The sequence below is a fragment of the Salmo salar genome, chromosome ssa11 (assembly GCF_905237065.1).
Source record: "Salmo salar chromosome ssa11, Ssal_v3.1, whole genome shotgun sequence".
NCBI classification, from domain to species: Eukaryota; Metazoa; Chordata; class Actinopteri; order Salmoniformes; family Salmonidae; genus Salmo; species Salmo salar.
Window position 1 is genome coordinate 15,887,348 of NC_059452.1, and position 15,807 is coordinate 15,903,154.

General features: G+C 41.4%; 2 protein-coding genes across 17 annotated transcripts in view; both read left to right on the forward strand.

Annotated features, from left to right (window-relative positions):
* LOC106562151 (tight junction protein ZO-1) overlaps positions 1-7,097 on the forward strand; it is a 153,859-nt gene extending 146,762 nt beyond the window's left edge. For 12 of the 16 annotated variants that reach the window (XM_045689089.1, XM_045689077.1, XM_045689079.1 and 9 more), the window contains 2 exons: positions 3,302-3,445; positions 5,258-7,097. In XM_045689089.1, coding sequence (XP_045545045.1) covers positions 3,302-3,445; positions 5,258-5,352 — 239 coding nt within the window. In that variant the 3' untranslated portion in view covers positions 5,353-7,097. The remainder of the gene's footprint in view (positions 1-3,301; positions 3,446-5,257) is intronic. The other 4 variants (XM_045689083.1, XM_045689091.1, XM_045689086.1 and 1 more) reach the window with 2 other exon arrangements.
* A 1,049-nt stretch (positions 7,098-8,146) lies between these two features.
* The window catches only part of LOC106562150 (protein FAM189A1), a 172,324-nt gene continuing 164,663 nt past the window's right edge, over positions 8,147-15,807 (forward strand). Inside the window, exon 1 of the mRNA XM_014126809.2 lies at positions 8,147-9,022. Coding sequence (XP_013982284.1) covers positions 8,798-9,022 — 225 coding nt within the window. The 5' untranslated portion in view covers positions 8,147-8,797. The remainder of the gene's footprint in view (positions 9,023-15,807) is intronic.

The window sequence follows — 15,807 nt, forward strand, 5'->3', positions numbered from 1 at the left end:
AGCATGGTAAGCTAATAATTATGCTGTGGATGGTGTATTAAACCACCTAGACACATCAAAGATGCAAGCTGTTTTTCAAATACTCATACTAACCGCACTAACCGTACTATTGTGACGTAAATTGAGTATGTAGTATGCTTATTGGTCATAGTATGGATATAGTTAGTATGCCAAAAGTTCCCGGATGTCGTACAAAATGCGAAGTATTCGATGCACTTTCCATGCATTTAGAGCACATAATGCAATTCTTCAGAATATGGGCGTGGCTTCACAACGTTTTCAGATTTGAAGAAAATGGCTGAAAATATGCAGCCGTAGTCTGACAAGAACGGATACAAATTCATTGCTTTAACTAATTATGACAAATGTTAGGAAAATGTTGAACATTGTAATAAAGTAATGACTTTTCAAGTAAGTTACGTTACACATTATGTTTGCTGACATTTGTTAGCTTCGCTAACCTTACGAACCGCATAGCATATCATTACAGCAGTATGTACCGGTATATTAGCTAGTTACTAGCTGGCTACTAATACATTGTCAAACTTGGCAGTATATTAACTATATGCTATCTAACTAACTAACCAACGTTTATTGACTTGATTATTCACGTCATGCTTACCTAAGTGGTATAGTCATTGTGCATTCTCAATGGACATTAATTCTGGTTATCTACTCCGATTTCAGGGCACTCTCGTCTGAGTGTGCTAGAGCGCAGAATAACTGATGAATTTACGAACGCTCAACACCTGTTGAATATGACCGGTTGCAGTTGGCAAAAAAGCGGAATTAAATTGTTGCCAGCAGCACAGTTAGTCACCAACGCTCTGGATAACATGAAAACAGCCTAATCAGCTCTGCTAGGGAGAGTAAAATGGTCAGAGTGAGGTGTTGTCTCATTTGTGTCTGAAAGTATCTAGCCAGTTAGCTTGGGTGCTTGACTGCCGTTGTGAGGTCAGAGCTCTCTGATCAACCCTACTCCTCGGCAACCCTACTCCGCTGGCAGAGTGTCCAGTGTGCGAACAACAATCTGACAACGCTCTGAATTTACGAACTTCCAGAGCGCACTCTGGCACTCCAGATTGAATTTACAAACACACCTGAATTTACAAACACACCCGAAATCATAAGATGTCTAGCTAGACATTTGTTATGCTAACAAGCTAGCAAGAGGTTCGTTTCAAATCTAATTTTATTGGTCACATTCACGTGTTTAGCAGATGTTATTGCTGGTGAATCGAAATGCTTGTGTTTCTAGCTCCAACAGTGCAGTAATAGCTAACAAATAATATCTAACAATTTCACAACAATACACACAAATCTAAGTAAAGGAATGGAATTAAGAATATATAAATATTTTGATGAGCAATGTCAGAACGGCATAGACTAAGATAGAATAGAATACAGTATATACATACGAGATGTGTAATGCAAAAGATGTAAACATTATTAAAGTGACTAGTGTTCCATTATTAAAGTGGCCAGTGATTTCAGGTCTATGTACTGTATATAGGGCAGCAGCCTCTAATGTGCTAGTGATGGCTATTTAACAGTCTGATGGCCTTGAGATAGAAGCTGTTTTTCAGTCTCTCGGTCCCAGCTTTGATGCACCTGAACTGACCTCTCCTTCTGGATGATAGCGGGGTGAACAGGCAGAGGCTCAGGTGGTTGTTGTCCTTGATTATCTTGTTGGCCTTCCTGTGACATCAGGTGCTGTAGGTGTCCTGGAGAGCAGGTAGTTTGCCCCCGGTGATGCGTTGTGCAGACCTCGCTACCCTCTGGAGAGCCCTGTGGATGCGGGCGGTGCAGTTGCCATACCAGGCGATGATACAGCCCGACAGGATGCCCTCAATTGTGCATAGCAACAGCATCAACTTCCGGTCGACAGGCGAAGTGCTAGTATGCTCAACTGAAAGGATACCGTTGGTTTACACTATACTAAAATGAACTAATAGTATATTGTACATGCTTATTAAGTATATAGTATACAGTATGTTAATATGGGTATTCGAACACAGATGCAGTTGTCTTTCTGAACAGCTGCAGGACAGGGAGGAAACTGCTTCGGGATGTCACCATGAGGCCATTGGTGATTTTAAAATGGCTACAGAGTTCAATGGTTGTAATGGGAGAACTGAGGATGGATCAACAAGATTGTAGTGACTCCACACTAATGACCTAAATGACAGAGTGAAAAGAACAATACAAATATAGAGAATAAAAATATTCCAAAACATGCTTCCTGCATGCAACAAGGCACTAAAAGAATACTGTTAAAATGGCAAAGGAATACACCTTTTGGCCAAAATGGAAAGCCATATGTTTGAGGCAAACCCAACACATCGCAGAGTAAATGCTTCCTTATTTTTAAGCATTGTTGCATCAGGGAATGGGTATACTTGACATCGGCAAAGACTGGACAGTTTTTCAGTATAAAAAAAGGGATATCGCTAAGCACAGGCAAAATCCTAGAGGTAAACCTGCTTCAGTCTGCTTTACACCAGACACTGGGAGAAGAATTCACTTTTCAGCAGGACAATAACCTACAACACAAGGCCAAATCTACACTGTAGTTGCTTACCAAGAAGACAGTGTATGTTCCTGAGTGGCCAAGTTACAGTTTTGACTTAAATCTGCTTGAAAATCTATGACAATACTTGATCTGTCTAGCCATGATCTCCAACACCTTGACAAAGCTTGACAATTTTGAAAATAATTATGGGCAAATATTGCGCAATCCAGGTGTGCAAAGCTCTTAGATACATACTCAAGAAGACTCACAACTGTAATCGATGCCAAAGGTGTTTCTAACAATTATTGACTCGGGGGGTGAATACTTACCTAATCAAGGTATATTAGTGTTTTATTTTTCATGAATCAAAAAAAATATTTTTTTACACACACTTTGACATCAGAGTATTTTTGTAGATCGTTGACAAATAAAAATGACAATTAAATACATTTGAATCCCCCTTTGTAACACAATAAAATGTGAAGAAATCCAAGGGGGTGAATACTTGTATGTAATGTATCAGTCCATGGTGGGGTTATTTTACTCTCCAAATGTGTTCATGAGATAATTGTTGTTTTCACAGATCATTTATCATCTCTCTTCTCTCTTGTCTTCTCGAGTTTTTCTAGGATAGGTATATTTTCCTTCAATCTTTTAACGGTTTTCATTGTCTTAAATGTTCACCGTGCCTGTGTCAACCCATTAAGTAGCCCAACAGCTTTAGTGATCTTAGGAACACTGTGTGCATGTGTATTAGCCTCTAACCCTGTGGTGTATATCTGTTTCCAGGAGAGACCCTGCTCAGCCCGCTGGTGATGTGTGGCCCTCACGGCCTCAAGTTCCTGAAGCCTGTGGAGCTGCGTTTACCTCACTGTGCGTCTATGACCCCAGATGGTTGGTCTTTTGCTCTAAAATCCTCCGACTCCTCGTCGGGTACGCCGTCCTCTCTCTGTCCTTTTGGGGTCGGGGCTTTGGGTTGGCTTTGTGACAAACTGATGGTTGTGGGTCACTTTATGATTTTTATGGTTTCATTTATTTTGGTATTTCGGTTTGTTCACTCACTCATTCATCCACTGATCTTTATTTATTTGATCTGGTCTTCAGATCAAAGTTCTTCTTGTCATTGCTTTTTCATGCTGAAACATATTTCTTTCTGTTCTTTCCTCCACTTTGTGTCTATGTCATCTGTTTGACATGGATATGGTTCCATTGGACATGCATCCAGCCGATCAGTTTTATGTTCATACGATTAGTTAATTCTTTGTAGTGAATCATTCCACATTATTTTCCTACAAGTGATTTTTTTCTCTCACATAGCCACCCAAACGTCTATCCTGAAACGCAGCAGTCAGTGGCCCTCTTAAATTTGGAAGAGGACCCTCTCAGAGACAGACGCATGGCTCCCTCAGTACTTACAGATATTCTGTTGTGTATGTGAGAACAGCCTGTGGGTTGGATCTGAGATCTGTCTGTCTGACAGCATCAGAACAGAACTGAGACAGCTCTCTGCTCTCCCTCCGCTCCTCTCTAAACGTCTAAATGGTAAACTTGGCACCGCCGTGGATTAGCTACTATTTACTCTCAGCTAGAATTGGACTTGAAGGGCTAAATTAGCCTACTGCTGCCTCGTTGGCTTGTTCGTTTGTTGTCCTGCTTCGTTGTAGATGGATTACAGGGCTGTGCTCTAATCCTCTTATTGTAAAACAAGGCCCTTCTTTAGCTTAATTTCAGCTCGACTTGTGTCTTGCTCCTCACTGAGTCTGACTCTCATTTCTAGCTGGGTGCTGAGCTGCCCAGGCCCAATGGGAGTTTCCAGTAGGGAAGCAGTGTAGTGTGTGACTGAATGGTCTTGGTTTGGAATGGTTCTGAAAGAAGTCTGCTCACGGACGGGAGAGATTCAATCCAAACCACACTTGATCAGTTTACTTCTGACAAAACATTACCTTAATGTACTGATGTCATTATGAGTTTCACAGTGAACATTCCTCCTCCTGCTGCACTGGCTAATTGTGAACCTCTAACAAATCATCTGAGTCATTGACAATTGATTTGAGAAAAATCAGTTAAACACCTCTTGGTCCTCATATGGATCCTATCTGATAGGACCTGTCATTGCTAAAATCCCTTTGACATTTAGAAGTAATTATACTATAATGATTATGATGCATTATCCCCCTTGTGATTTCCTATCAGAACTATGCATCCAGCTGAGGCTAAAAGCCTGCAATTTTTATGCACTTTGATCTGAAGATCTCACTTTTCTCACATGGCCCTGAGGGAATGAATGCAATTATCTGAAATAACAGTGCTTTAAAATGCAACTGCATTGTGGTTTGGAAGAAATGGTGCAGTTTAGTGTAACAGTTTTGAGTCTAAAGCCGTTTTTCTTTTAAACAATTATTTAAATTGGTTCTTCTGTGGAGGCAATACTCTTGGCTCAAGGCCTGGGCTGGAACCCACCCATTAATTTCAAATTACAGTCGCTTCCAGTACATACTCTGTTCTTAAGAGCTATAATTTGAAATGAAGAGTGGTTTTAGCAATGTAATGTGAAGTTTACTTCTGTCAAGCTACATCCTGGGGTGTGTACCACAAACCGAATGTATATATGGCTCTAATGGAACAGAGGGTGTTTTATTTTAGTGTTTGGAGCTTGCTGGTTGTTAGTTTAGCATGAAGTGTATTATGAACCTTATACCCTTTCTCCACCTGTTATCATTACCATGTTGCTTCTCTCCCCCTCAGGTGATCCCAAGAGTTGGCAGAATCAGTCTCTCCCTGGAGACCCCAACTACCTGGTGGGAGCCAACTGTGTGTCTGTGCTCATCGACCACTTCTGAAAAGTGCAACAGCTGGCCTGTTACTGAATGTGAAACCATGAGAAAAGGAGTGATAATAAACACACACACACACACACACACACACACACACACACACACACACTATTTCTCCATGGGTGGACCATACACAATGAAGTATTTACACCCAGTGCTCCAGCGTTGTTTACTGTGCCCATGGAAGATGGAAGGAGACTGAAGTTGCCTCTGCGTGCTGTCCTTTAACTCTTTCCGAGGTCTTGAAGAAATATACACAACACACAAAACGATTTAACCAGTGATGGAATGCATGCCCTGTGCCACTGAGTAACTCATCACATTATACGCCAAGTTTTAACTTTAATTGTTACATAACAGGAAAGATGGTTTGTGAGGTTTTTACTATTGAAGTAGATGGACATACATGTAGGTGTATTTATACTATATATGCATACAGTATATATAGTATATGGTATAAATATCATTTTAAATTCAATTCTAGAAAATGGAATTCAAGAATCAGACTTCAACCTTTTAGTCACCTTTTGAATTGGCTGACTTTACAAAGCCGGTCACGTTTTTTTCCACATTGACGGATTTGTGAAGATTTTGGAATTCGGTGCCAGGGAGATGGGCAGTAAAGTGATGAAGATGTAAATGTATGGCTTCGTGGTAATGATTATGGTGATAGTGAACTTGGCAAGCATCTGCAGAAGAGAAAATGAAGATAAAGGAATACTTTGAGGTGGATTTAAAGCCCAGCTCATGCCTCTAACATGCTCATCCTGTGACTCGAATGGCTGTTCCTTCCTTTCCTTTTTTCTTTCTTTCTGTAAACTGACCTTGGATTCACTTTGTATTGAGTACCAGAATTCTCCTCCTGCTGTATCAAGATCTATGCATGTGCTATGACTCGGGTCCAAAAGCCTGCTCAGTTCTCCCTCACCATGTTAAAACCCTCTTACATTAACAAGCAGTGATGCCTTATCTGCATATTATTCACTTTTTCAGTAAAAACCTCTGGGTTCTTCTAAGTTATGATGTTAAATTATGGAAAAATGAAGTTTTCTCTTGCCATTTTGTCAACCCACTGTATAAATGAACTTGGGTTTAGCGCACAAGAACAATTGAGGCTAATAAAGGTATGCTTTCTTTATCTGCTATGCATATGACTTCAGAAGAAAAAGATTACAAAAAAGACAAGTGGCTGTACATAAAGTTAGCATATGGCCTTGGTTCTTGGTTTGTAAATGAACTTTTGTATGTCTTTGTTATTTTGTATAAAACTTCGAGAAATCTCTTTAAAAAAAATACATGAATTGACCATGGTTTACTTTGTATTCTGGTTATACCCTTGAGCCTTGGAACTTGTAACTATTAGCAGTAATAAAATCCACATTTTCTACCAATATATTCACACTACATATAAATAATAATAATTGTCACACAAATCTTTTTATGGTTATTTACAAAAGAATAAAGTGCTTGGGTTAAACAACTTTGCAGACCTGTTCTTTAAAAGGGTGTACTCTGAAAGCGTCCCCCTCATTTATTTGTGATACTGGATGCTGTATTATTTTGTGCCCTGAAATGTATTTTTGTACTAATAGACCATATATTACGGCACACCAGTACTATTTTCTTTATATACGATAACACAGCTTGAATTGGATATTAGCTCTTCACGTGTGGCTGACTTTTTTTTCTCCTTTGTGACACAATTTTAAGTATACCACTGTATTAATGAATAAAATCATTTTTAAAGTAAAGTGTTTCTGGGGGTTTTTGTCTGGCGGGATATTGACATATTTTTACGAGACCGATATTCCATTCTAATAGTTTAAAGGATTCTCTGGTGAAATATGTAATCATGTTCGTTTTCTGCTTAGACTGGATTTCTATAGTTTGATCTTCATCTATTACAAAGCTGAGAGGGGGGAAGGTGGCTGCTGTAGAATTTCTATTATCTTTAGATACTGCGGCATGATTTAAGTGCAGTACCAGCTTGGCCGGTGCAGATGGTGCTCTAGAGCGCTGTGGCTGGGTCTCCACAAGGTCAGCGCCACAGCAGGCTGGTATTCAAAGATTAGGGACTGTAAGGCTTTACCCTCTGTTTGCATTATGAAGTACATTTTTACAAATATGGAGAATATAAACTTGTTTTAATGCAAATGCATGATTTTACACCCAATGTACTAAAAGTGCCTTGTACCTAATCTCAGTTGATGGTTCTCAACCTTTGGGAGTCTAATAAAGTAGGCTTGTCTGTATGAATTATAAATGGATCATTCACATTCTTTTTTTTGTCCCACCACCCAATGTTCTAAATGTATTCGGACAATCACAACAATGACAATAGATAGGGTGTCATCCAGCAGATTTTTTTGCTATTACAAACCAAAGCCAAGTAGTCATTCATCTGTTTCACATGCATATAGAATCAGCTGGGATTTGTATTTTGATGGAATGACATTCACTATTATTGTCTCTAAATTATCTTTAGGCCTATACCAAGGCCTATGTCCTAACATTTGGTTGGGGGCTATAATTTGAAGAAATGTATGAGAAATTGGTCATTTGAATTCAGATCATTCATAGATATCACAAAGGATAAGTGCAAGACTTCACAAATGATAAGAGCATGGTCATCTTTTTAATGTTCATATAGTTTAATTATTTGTAGACGCAATCACATGAGGCTATTTTTTGGGATGCGAAGTGGCCCCTCAACACTCCGCACCATCGTAGTATTGATCGCCCCAAACACACATTGTGACAGGTCCCCATTACGCAGTATAGCGACCAAAGAACAACGTGTAGCTAGCTGCATCTCCTCCCGCCGCGGGTAGTTTGCTGTAGTCTGTGAAAACCCTGCGCCTGTGTGAAATAGCATACCCACGGCCACGCTCTCTCTGTGCATGTACCCTGATGCGCGTTTGACAGTGGAATACTAGCCTACATAAAAGGGTGACATTATTCCCGTTTCATTTCAGCTATACGTTTTTACTTGCCGATGTTCTTTAAAATGTATCCTGTAGCAATGAAAATAAGGAAGCAGAATGAATCCTCGTGGACTATGATTTGATGGACCATTTCTCAAGCTTTTCCTCGAAAACCCGGTTACCTTACCTAATAGCGCGTTATCCTGTGTTTTTGCAGAATCGATTTGGGTAGCAGCACAAGAAAGTCACTACGCATCTGATCCATCACACTGTTGTAGCCTTCAGAACAACTGGCAATTACACATCTGCATCTTGGGATAATTCATGCAATTTAATGGAGACTCTTTCAAAGGAACCATTTAGTAGGACTGATGTTATATGCTTTTTGGACACCGTAGCTTATCAAGCTTAACGTTTGGACATAGGTTACTTGCTTTGCTGTTAGGTACCACTTTTGGATGCTGATGGAAATAGCTTAACTCTATTTTTTCAATAGCTGATACATCAACTCTGTTTTCTTCGTGACAATGCCAGTCCAAGCAATGCCCCGAGGTCGTTCGCTCAGCCCCGCGTCCCTGTCCCGTAGCCTCTCCAGACTCAGGGAGTTTCGGACTCGGACACGGATCATGCTTTCTCTCGGAGTTTCTCAGATGGTTTTGGGAAGTCTGATTTTGGCAGTCAGTTTTGCCGCTCTGGCCCTCACTACCTCACCAAGGGTCAGACATTCGTGTCCATTTTGGGCAGGTTTCTCTGTAAGTATTTCTTAAATATTCTTTAATATTCATCCAACATGTGGGTTTATGTGTGTGTGTTGTGGCTCACTATTTACTGTTGTTTATAATTTGCATCATTTCGCGGGAAACAGATCTAGCACGTGCTCACACCTGGTAAGCATGTCCAGTTGGCTCGACATGTTTTTTTTCTAAATTATGCAGACGTTGAAAAATCAACATTAATGCCATTAATTATTTCGTTTCTTGACTGTCACCAACTGAACAGTGGTTTTAAACGCTCTCATTTGGCATTTTGTTGTATAGGCTACAGTAGCCTATTGTTGCATAGGCCTACAGATGCCTATCGTTGTGAAATATCTACTCTCATTTAGGCAATATGAATTAGTTGCATTCTTTGTGTAATCTTGTTGCAATTTGTTTGTAATAGTATTGGTCAAAATAAATAGTCAGGCACTGTGTGAAGGATTTCTCTCAGCAAGAACACTGAGTGCTATTTTGGCCCTCATCTTGTTTATGGATGGGAGTCTCACATACAGGCTACTGGCTTTGCAACCTGGACTCAGGGGAGACGTAACATAGTTAGTATGATATGTTAAGTTAGTATGATATGTTAAGTTAGTATAATATGTTATGTTTGGGATGGTATGTATTAATTTGTGGATGTCCATCATCCATTTCGTATGATATGTTACGAACATAGAATTAGAATACTAGAATGGACATGAACCTTCTTATTATCGGATAAAGGTCAGCTATTTTGGTCAGGGAGCTGGTCAACCATGGTTTTGCCAGTACTGTGATAAGATATTGTTTAAATCATGAATTTGAAGAAATTATCTGCACTGTATATTTGTTATCTAGCTAGCCAGGTAGTTTTAGAGGAATGATTAAATTCAAATTAACTGCCAATATGCCAACATTCCATTCAAACAATGCAGTCAATCCACAGCCATACACTGGCTGAAATCAGTTGATGATAGAACTTAGACAAGTTGTGAATGCAACAAGTCTGATTGTATCATATAATTGCACTCACAGCTTTAAAAGAAAACAGAAATTGAGACATTTAAGGTCTGTTTACATATATTTTAGAGGGTATTTATACTGAAAATTGGTATAAAACCCCTATAAACTGTATTTATAATGATTGGATAATATTTTAGGTTGACAGTAGTTCTATTACACAATTTCTGACACATCACACGCCTTACTTTTACTTTCCTGCATCAGTGAAATCAGGATTACGCCTCTGCTGCCAGTTATTCCAATTAGACTGGTTTGAATGTCTCCCTGACCAATAGGTCGTTATCAATAAAATGTCACAATAGCGTTCGATTTGGCTGCTGGGGGGCAAGGAAACCCCCAGTTCTGCTCAAACCATTAACTACGTGTCATTTATTATAACTTTTTGGTTTTAATATCATCACCTCTTGAAGAGCATAGTCAGAACTACACAATTTTAATTATTCCATATTTAGTTATACATCAATCAGTAAACATCAATTGATCATGTATTTTCAGATACATGAGGGTAGCCATATCCATTTGGCATGTAGCTAGCTAGCTAAGCAAACAACATGGGCCATTTAGCTTGCTTCATCAGAGATTAGGCTTTTGGAAAGAGCTTGACATCGTCCTGGTAAAGTTGTCAGTCGGACTACTGTCATCACCACTATAGATGGCAATCAAATCAAACAATATTTGGATATACAGCCATATAGTTTATCCCCTGAAAGTTAGCTTGTTAACTAGCCATATTGATGTGATCTGTTAGCTAGCTAGCCAATTTGACATGGTCCATCAGTCAATGTAGCCTATCATGTCTGTCAGCAGCAATCGTGATTAAACACTATTTAAAAACAATGTTGAAAATGGGATAATGTTAGCTAACTAGGTAGGCCTACGTTGGTTGGAGTAAAACATATATTGAGGTCTACTTACCACTATGTTTAGCTAACTGTACAAAGTTTCTACCAGTAGCTTGCAAGGTAAACATTATCAGCTAACAGTAATGTTACGTCGGCAAATGCGCCCTTCTGCTGCTTGGCAGGCAGACCCCACAAAGGATGAGAAATGAACCTAAACCACTCATACTTGTCAGGTACAGTTCACTTTTGTTTTATATCACTCAAATATCCAATTAATTGTGGCCAATATTAAGAGAAATTGTGAGGTTACTCTCACATCTGAAATGACGTGACCAATTGATGTTACTGATCATGAAAAGCATGCAGTTAGGCCTACTTGCTGTAGGTCTATAACTGTGATGATGGAGCTAAATGTGTGCAGATTTTTGTTAACTATATTACATTTAGTCTATGAGACCAGCCTGGGCTCTGCTGAAGTCTGTAGGTTAGAGGTTCATAGCTTGCAGCTGGGCCATTAGTGATGAGGGCTGTTCTTGGCACAGGCACCGTCCCCATGTGGTGCTGGTCATATTTGTCTAACTTTTCCTATGAAGAGAGTCCCTGTGGAGAGAGTGGTCTTATCAATATATTTCCCTGCCAATTTGTGTTAAAAGTAATTTCTTTCTCTCTCTCTCTCTCTCTCTCTCTCTCTCTCTCTCTCTCTCTCTCTCTCTCTCTCTCTCTCTCTCTCTCTCTCTCTCTCTCACACACACACACACACAAATTTAACTGTACAGCTCAATGAGCAAGAAATGCACTTTCAAGCAACTTCTCGCTTTCATTGTGTACTGTAAAGATTGTCTTAGTGGGACATTGTTTTCTGCGCCTGAAAATTTCATTGCAGTTTCTCTAAATATTTATGAAGGCACTCTTCCTTGATTTCCTGCCAGAGATCCAGCCAGTACATTAAGCTGGGAGGCAGTTCCATTAATTATAGAGGGATAATTGAGGCAGTGTACAGAGGGTGATAGGTGGTCTCTGGAACAGGGGATATGTGTGTGTGTGTGTGTGTGTGTGTGCTTGTTTGTGTGTTTTCGGAGATAAGCAACCTTGGGGTGAAAGTTCATAGGTCGGGCTATGCTCCTGGAGATCAATTCCTGGGGTTCACTCACTCAACACATATGTCCCGTGTGGCTCAGTTGGTAGAGCATGGTGTTTGCAACGCTAGGGTTGTGGGTTCGATTCCCACGGGGGACCAGTACGGAAAAAATAAATATATGTATGAAATGTATGCATTCACTACTGTAAGTCGCTCTGGATAAGAGCGTCTGCTAAATGACTAAAATGTAAAATGTAAATGTATGTACACTACATGGCCAAAAGTATGTGGACTCCCCTTCAAATTAGTGCATTCGACTATTTCAGCCACACCCGTTGCTAACAGGTGTATAAAATCGAGCACACTGCCATGCAATCTTCATAAACAAATATTGGCAGTAGAATGGCCTGTACTGAAGTGACTTTCAACGTGGCACCAGCATAGGATGCCACCTTTCCACCAAGTCAGTTTGTCAAATTTCTGCCCTGTTAGAGCTGCCCCGGTCAACTGCAAGTCCTGTTATTGTGAAGTGGAAACGTCTAGGAGCAACAACGGCTCAGCCGCAAGGTGCTAGGCAAGCTCACAGAACAGCACCACCAAGTGCTGAAGTGTGTAAAAATCGTCAGTCCTCAAGTTGCAACACTCACTTCCGAGTTCCAAACTGTCAGCACAAGAACTGTTTGTCGGGACTTTCATGAAATGGGTTTCCATGGCCGAGCAGCTGCACACAAGCCTAAGATCAACATGCGTAATGCCAAGCGTCGACTGGAGTGGTGTAAAGCTCGCCGCCATTGGAAACATGTTCTCTGGAGTGATGAATCACGCGTCAACATCTGGCAGTCCGATGGACAAATCTGGGTATGGCGGATGCTAGGAGAACGATACCTGCCAAACTGTAAAGTTTGGTGGAGGAGGAATAATGGTCTGGTGCTGTTTTTTATGGTTCGGGCTTGACCCCTTAGTTCCAGTGAAGGGAAATCTTAACGCAACAGATAAAATGACATTCTAGACGATTCTGTGCTTCCAACTTTGCATTTACATTTACATCATTTAGCAGACGCTCTTATCCAGAGCGACTTACAAATTGGTGCATTCACCTTATGATATCCAGTGGAACAACCACTTTACAATAGTACATCTATATATATTTTTTTGGGGGGGGGGTTAGAAGGATTACTTTATCCTATCCCAGGTATTCCTTAAAGAGGTGGGGTTGCAGGTGTCTCCGTAAGGTGGTGATTGACTCCGCTGTCCTGGCGTCGTGAGGGAGCTTGGGGTGCCAGAGCAGCGAACAGTTTTGACTGGGCTGAGCGGGAACTGTGCTTCCGCAGAGGTAGGGGGGCCAGCAGGCCAGAGGTGGATGAACGCAGTCCCCTTGTTTGGGTGTAGGGACTGATCAGAGCCTGAAGGTACAGAGGTGCCGTTCCCCTCACAGCTCCGTAGGCAAGCACAATGGTCTTGTAGCAGATGCAAGCTTCAACTGGAAGCCAGTGGAGTGTGCGGAGGAGCGGGGTGATGTGAGAGAACTTGGGAAGGTTGAACACCAGACGGGCTGCGGCGTTCTGGATGAGTTGTAGGGGTTTAATGGCACAGGCAGGGAGCCCAGCCAACAGCGAGTTGCAGTAATCCAGACGGGAGATGACAAGTGCCTGGATTAGGACCTGCGCCGCTTCCTGTGTAAGGCAGGGTCGTACTCTGCGAATGTTGTAAAGCATGAACTTTGTGGCAACATTTTGGGGAAGGCCCTTTCATGTTTCAGCATGACAATGCCCCTGTGCACAAATCGAGGTCCATACAGAAATGGTTTGTCAAGATCGGCATGGAAGAACTTGACTGGCCTGCATAGAGCCCTGACCTTAACCCCATTGAACATCTTTGTGATGAATTGGAAATCATTGAGATGTGATACAAAACACGGCACAAGTGTGCTTTAGGACCATGCAGACACCTCAGATTGGTCGTGTAGGCTATTTTCCGGATTCAGCCTGCTGGATTTAGGACTGCACGGACACCACAGAGTGTGCGGTCAAGCTGTGGGAAGGCAAAGCTTCTGAAAGGCTGGTGTATAGGACCAGAACAGGATAAATTAATAGAGGCAGCTGCTGTCTGTGTTGCACTTTTTCTCTGACTTGTAAAAGCAAGCAGAGCAGAAACTGGCTACTCTTTAGTTGACTGATCTAGCTGGCAAGGTAACTACTGTTTGACAGAAAAAATTGCATATATTCCCAGTGCTGAGCTAGTAGTGTAACTGACATGTTAAGTTAGCTAATGTTTCATCCCCTCTCGACTGAAGTGAATTAACTACTAGTAGCTAGCTAGTAGCTACCACAGCTAGTTATCTGTCAGGTAGCAGTATCTACCAGCTGTTGTGTATATGGAAATGTTTTGTAGCCTTTATTTTGTCCCGTATCAACAGAAGTACATTTGATGATGTATCATTGTACCATTAGCTAGAGCTTGTCAAATGTTGGCAGACATTAGCTAGCTAGCTCACTAGCTTTAGTTATTATTTTTGCCTCAATCACACTTGACCTGAATCAAATGATGAAACCAGCGATTGAAGATCAATATTCTGCAGTCAGTACACAACACTATTCTCATCATCTTAGCAGGATCAGATGGTGACAGGTGTTCCTGCAGGGTCAGACAGCCAGGGAAGACCAGTCTACGGAGCTCAGGTGAAATTTGCAGTATCTTATAATGATCAGTGAATCGATACAAAGTTCCATCTTTAGTTGATGTTGTAGGCTACAGTCTGGGATCTGGGAATAATGGTCATTTCAATTGTTGAAACATTGATACTATTCTTGAATAATATAATGTATAAATGTACACCAAGATAATTCTTTGTCGTGCCTCATCTGAGCAGGATCAGATTGTGATAGGGGTCTTAGCAGGGTCAGGCAGCCAGGGAAGACCAGTCTGTGATGGAGCTGAGGTGAACGTTTGCAGATGCAACACTTTATTCTCTCTGTGTAGCAAACACTGGACAAGACAGAAGCTTCAAAGAATGAAACTATACTGCTCAAAAAGATAAAGGGAACACTAAAATAACACATCCTAGATCTGAATGAATGAAATAATCTTATTAAATACTTTTTTCTTTACATAGTTGAATGTGCTGACAACAAAATCACACAAAAATAATCAATGGAAATCCAATTTATCAACCCATGGAGGTCTGGATTTGGAGTCACACTCAAAATGAAAGTGGAAAACCACACTACAGGCTCATCCAACTTTGATGTAATGTCCTTAAAACAAGTCAAAATGAGGCTCAGTAGTGTGTGTGGCCTCCACGTGCCTGTATGACCTCCCTACAACGCCTGGGCATGCTCCTGATGAGGTGGCGGATGGTCTCCTGAGGGATCTCCTCCCAGACCTGGACTAAAGCATCCGCCAACTCCTGGACAGTCTGTGGTGCAACGTGGCGTTGGTGGATGGAGCGAGACATGATGTCCCAGATGTGCTCAATTGGAACCAGGTCTGGGGAACGGGCGGGCCAGTCCATAGCATCAATGCCTTCCTCTTGCAGGAACTGCTGACACACTCCAGCCACATGAGGTCTAGCATTGTCTTGCATTAGGAGGAACCCAGGGCCAACCGCACCAGCATATGATCTCACAAGGGGTCTGAGGATCTCATCTCGGTACCTAATGGCAGTCAGGCTACCTCTGGCGAGCACATGGAGGGCTGTGCGGCCCCCCCAAAGAAATGCCACCCCACACCATGACTGACCCACCGCCAAACCGGTCATGCTGGAGGATGTTGCAGGCAGCAGAACGTTCTCCACGGCGTCTCCAGACTCTGTCACGTCTGTCACATGCTCAGTGTGAACCTGCTTTCATCTGTGAAGA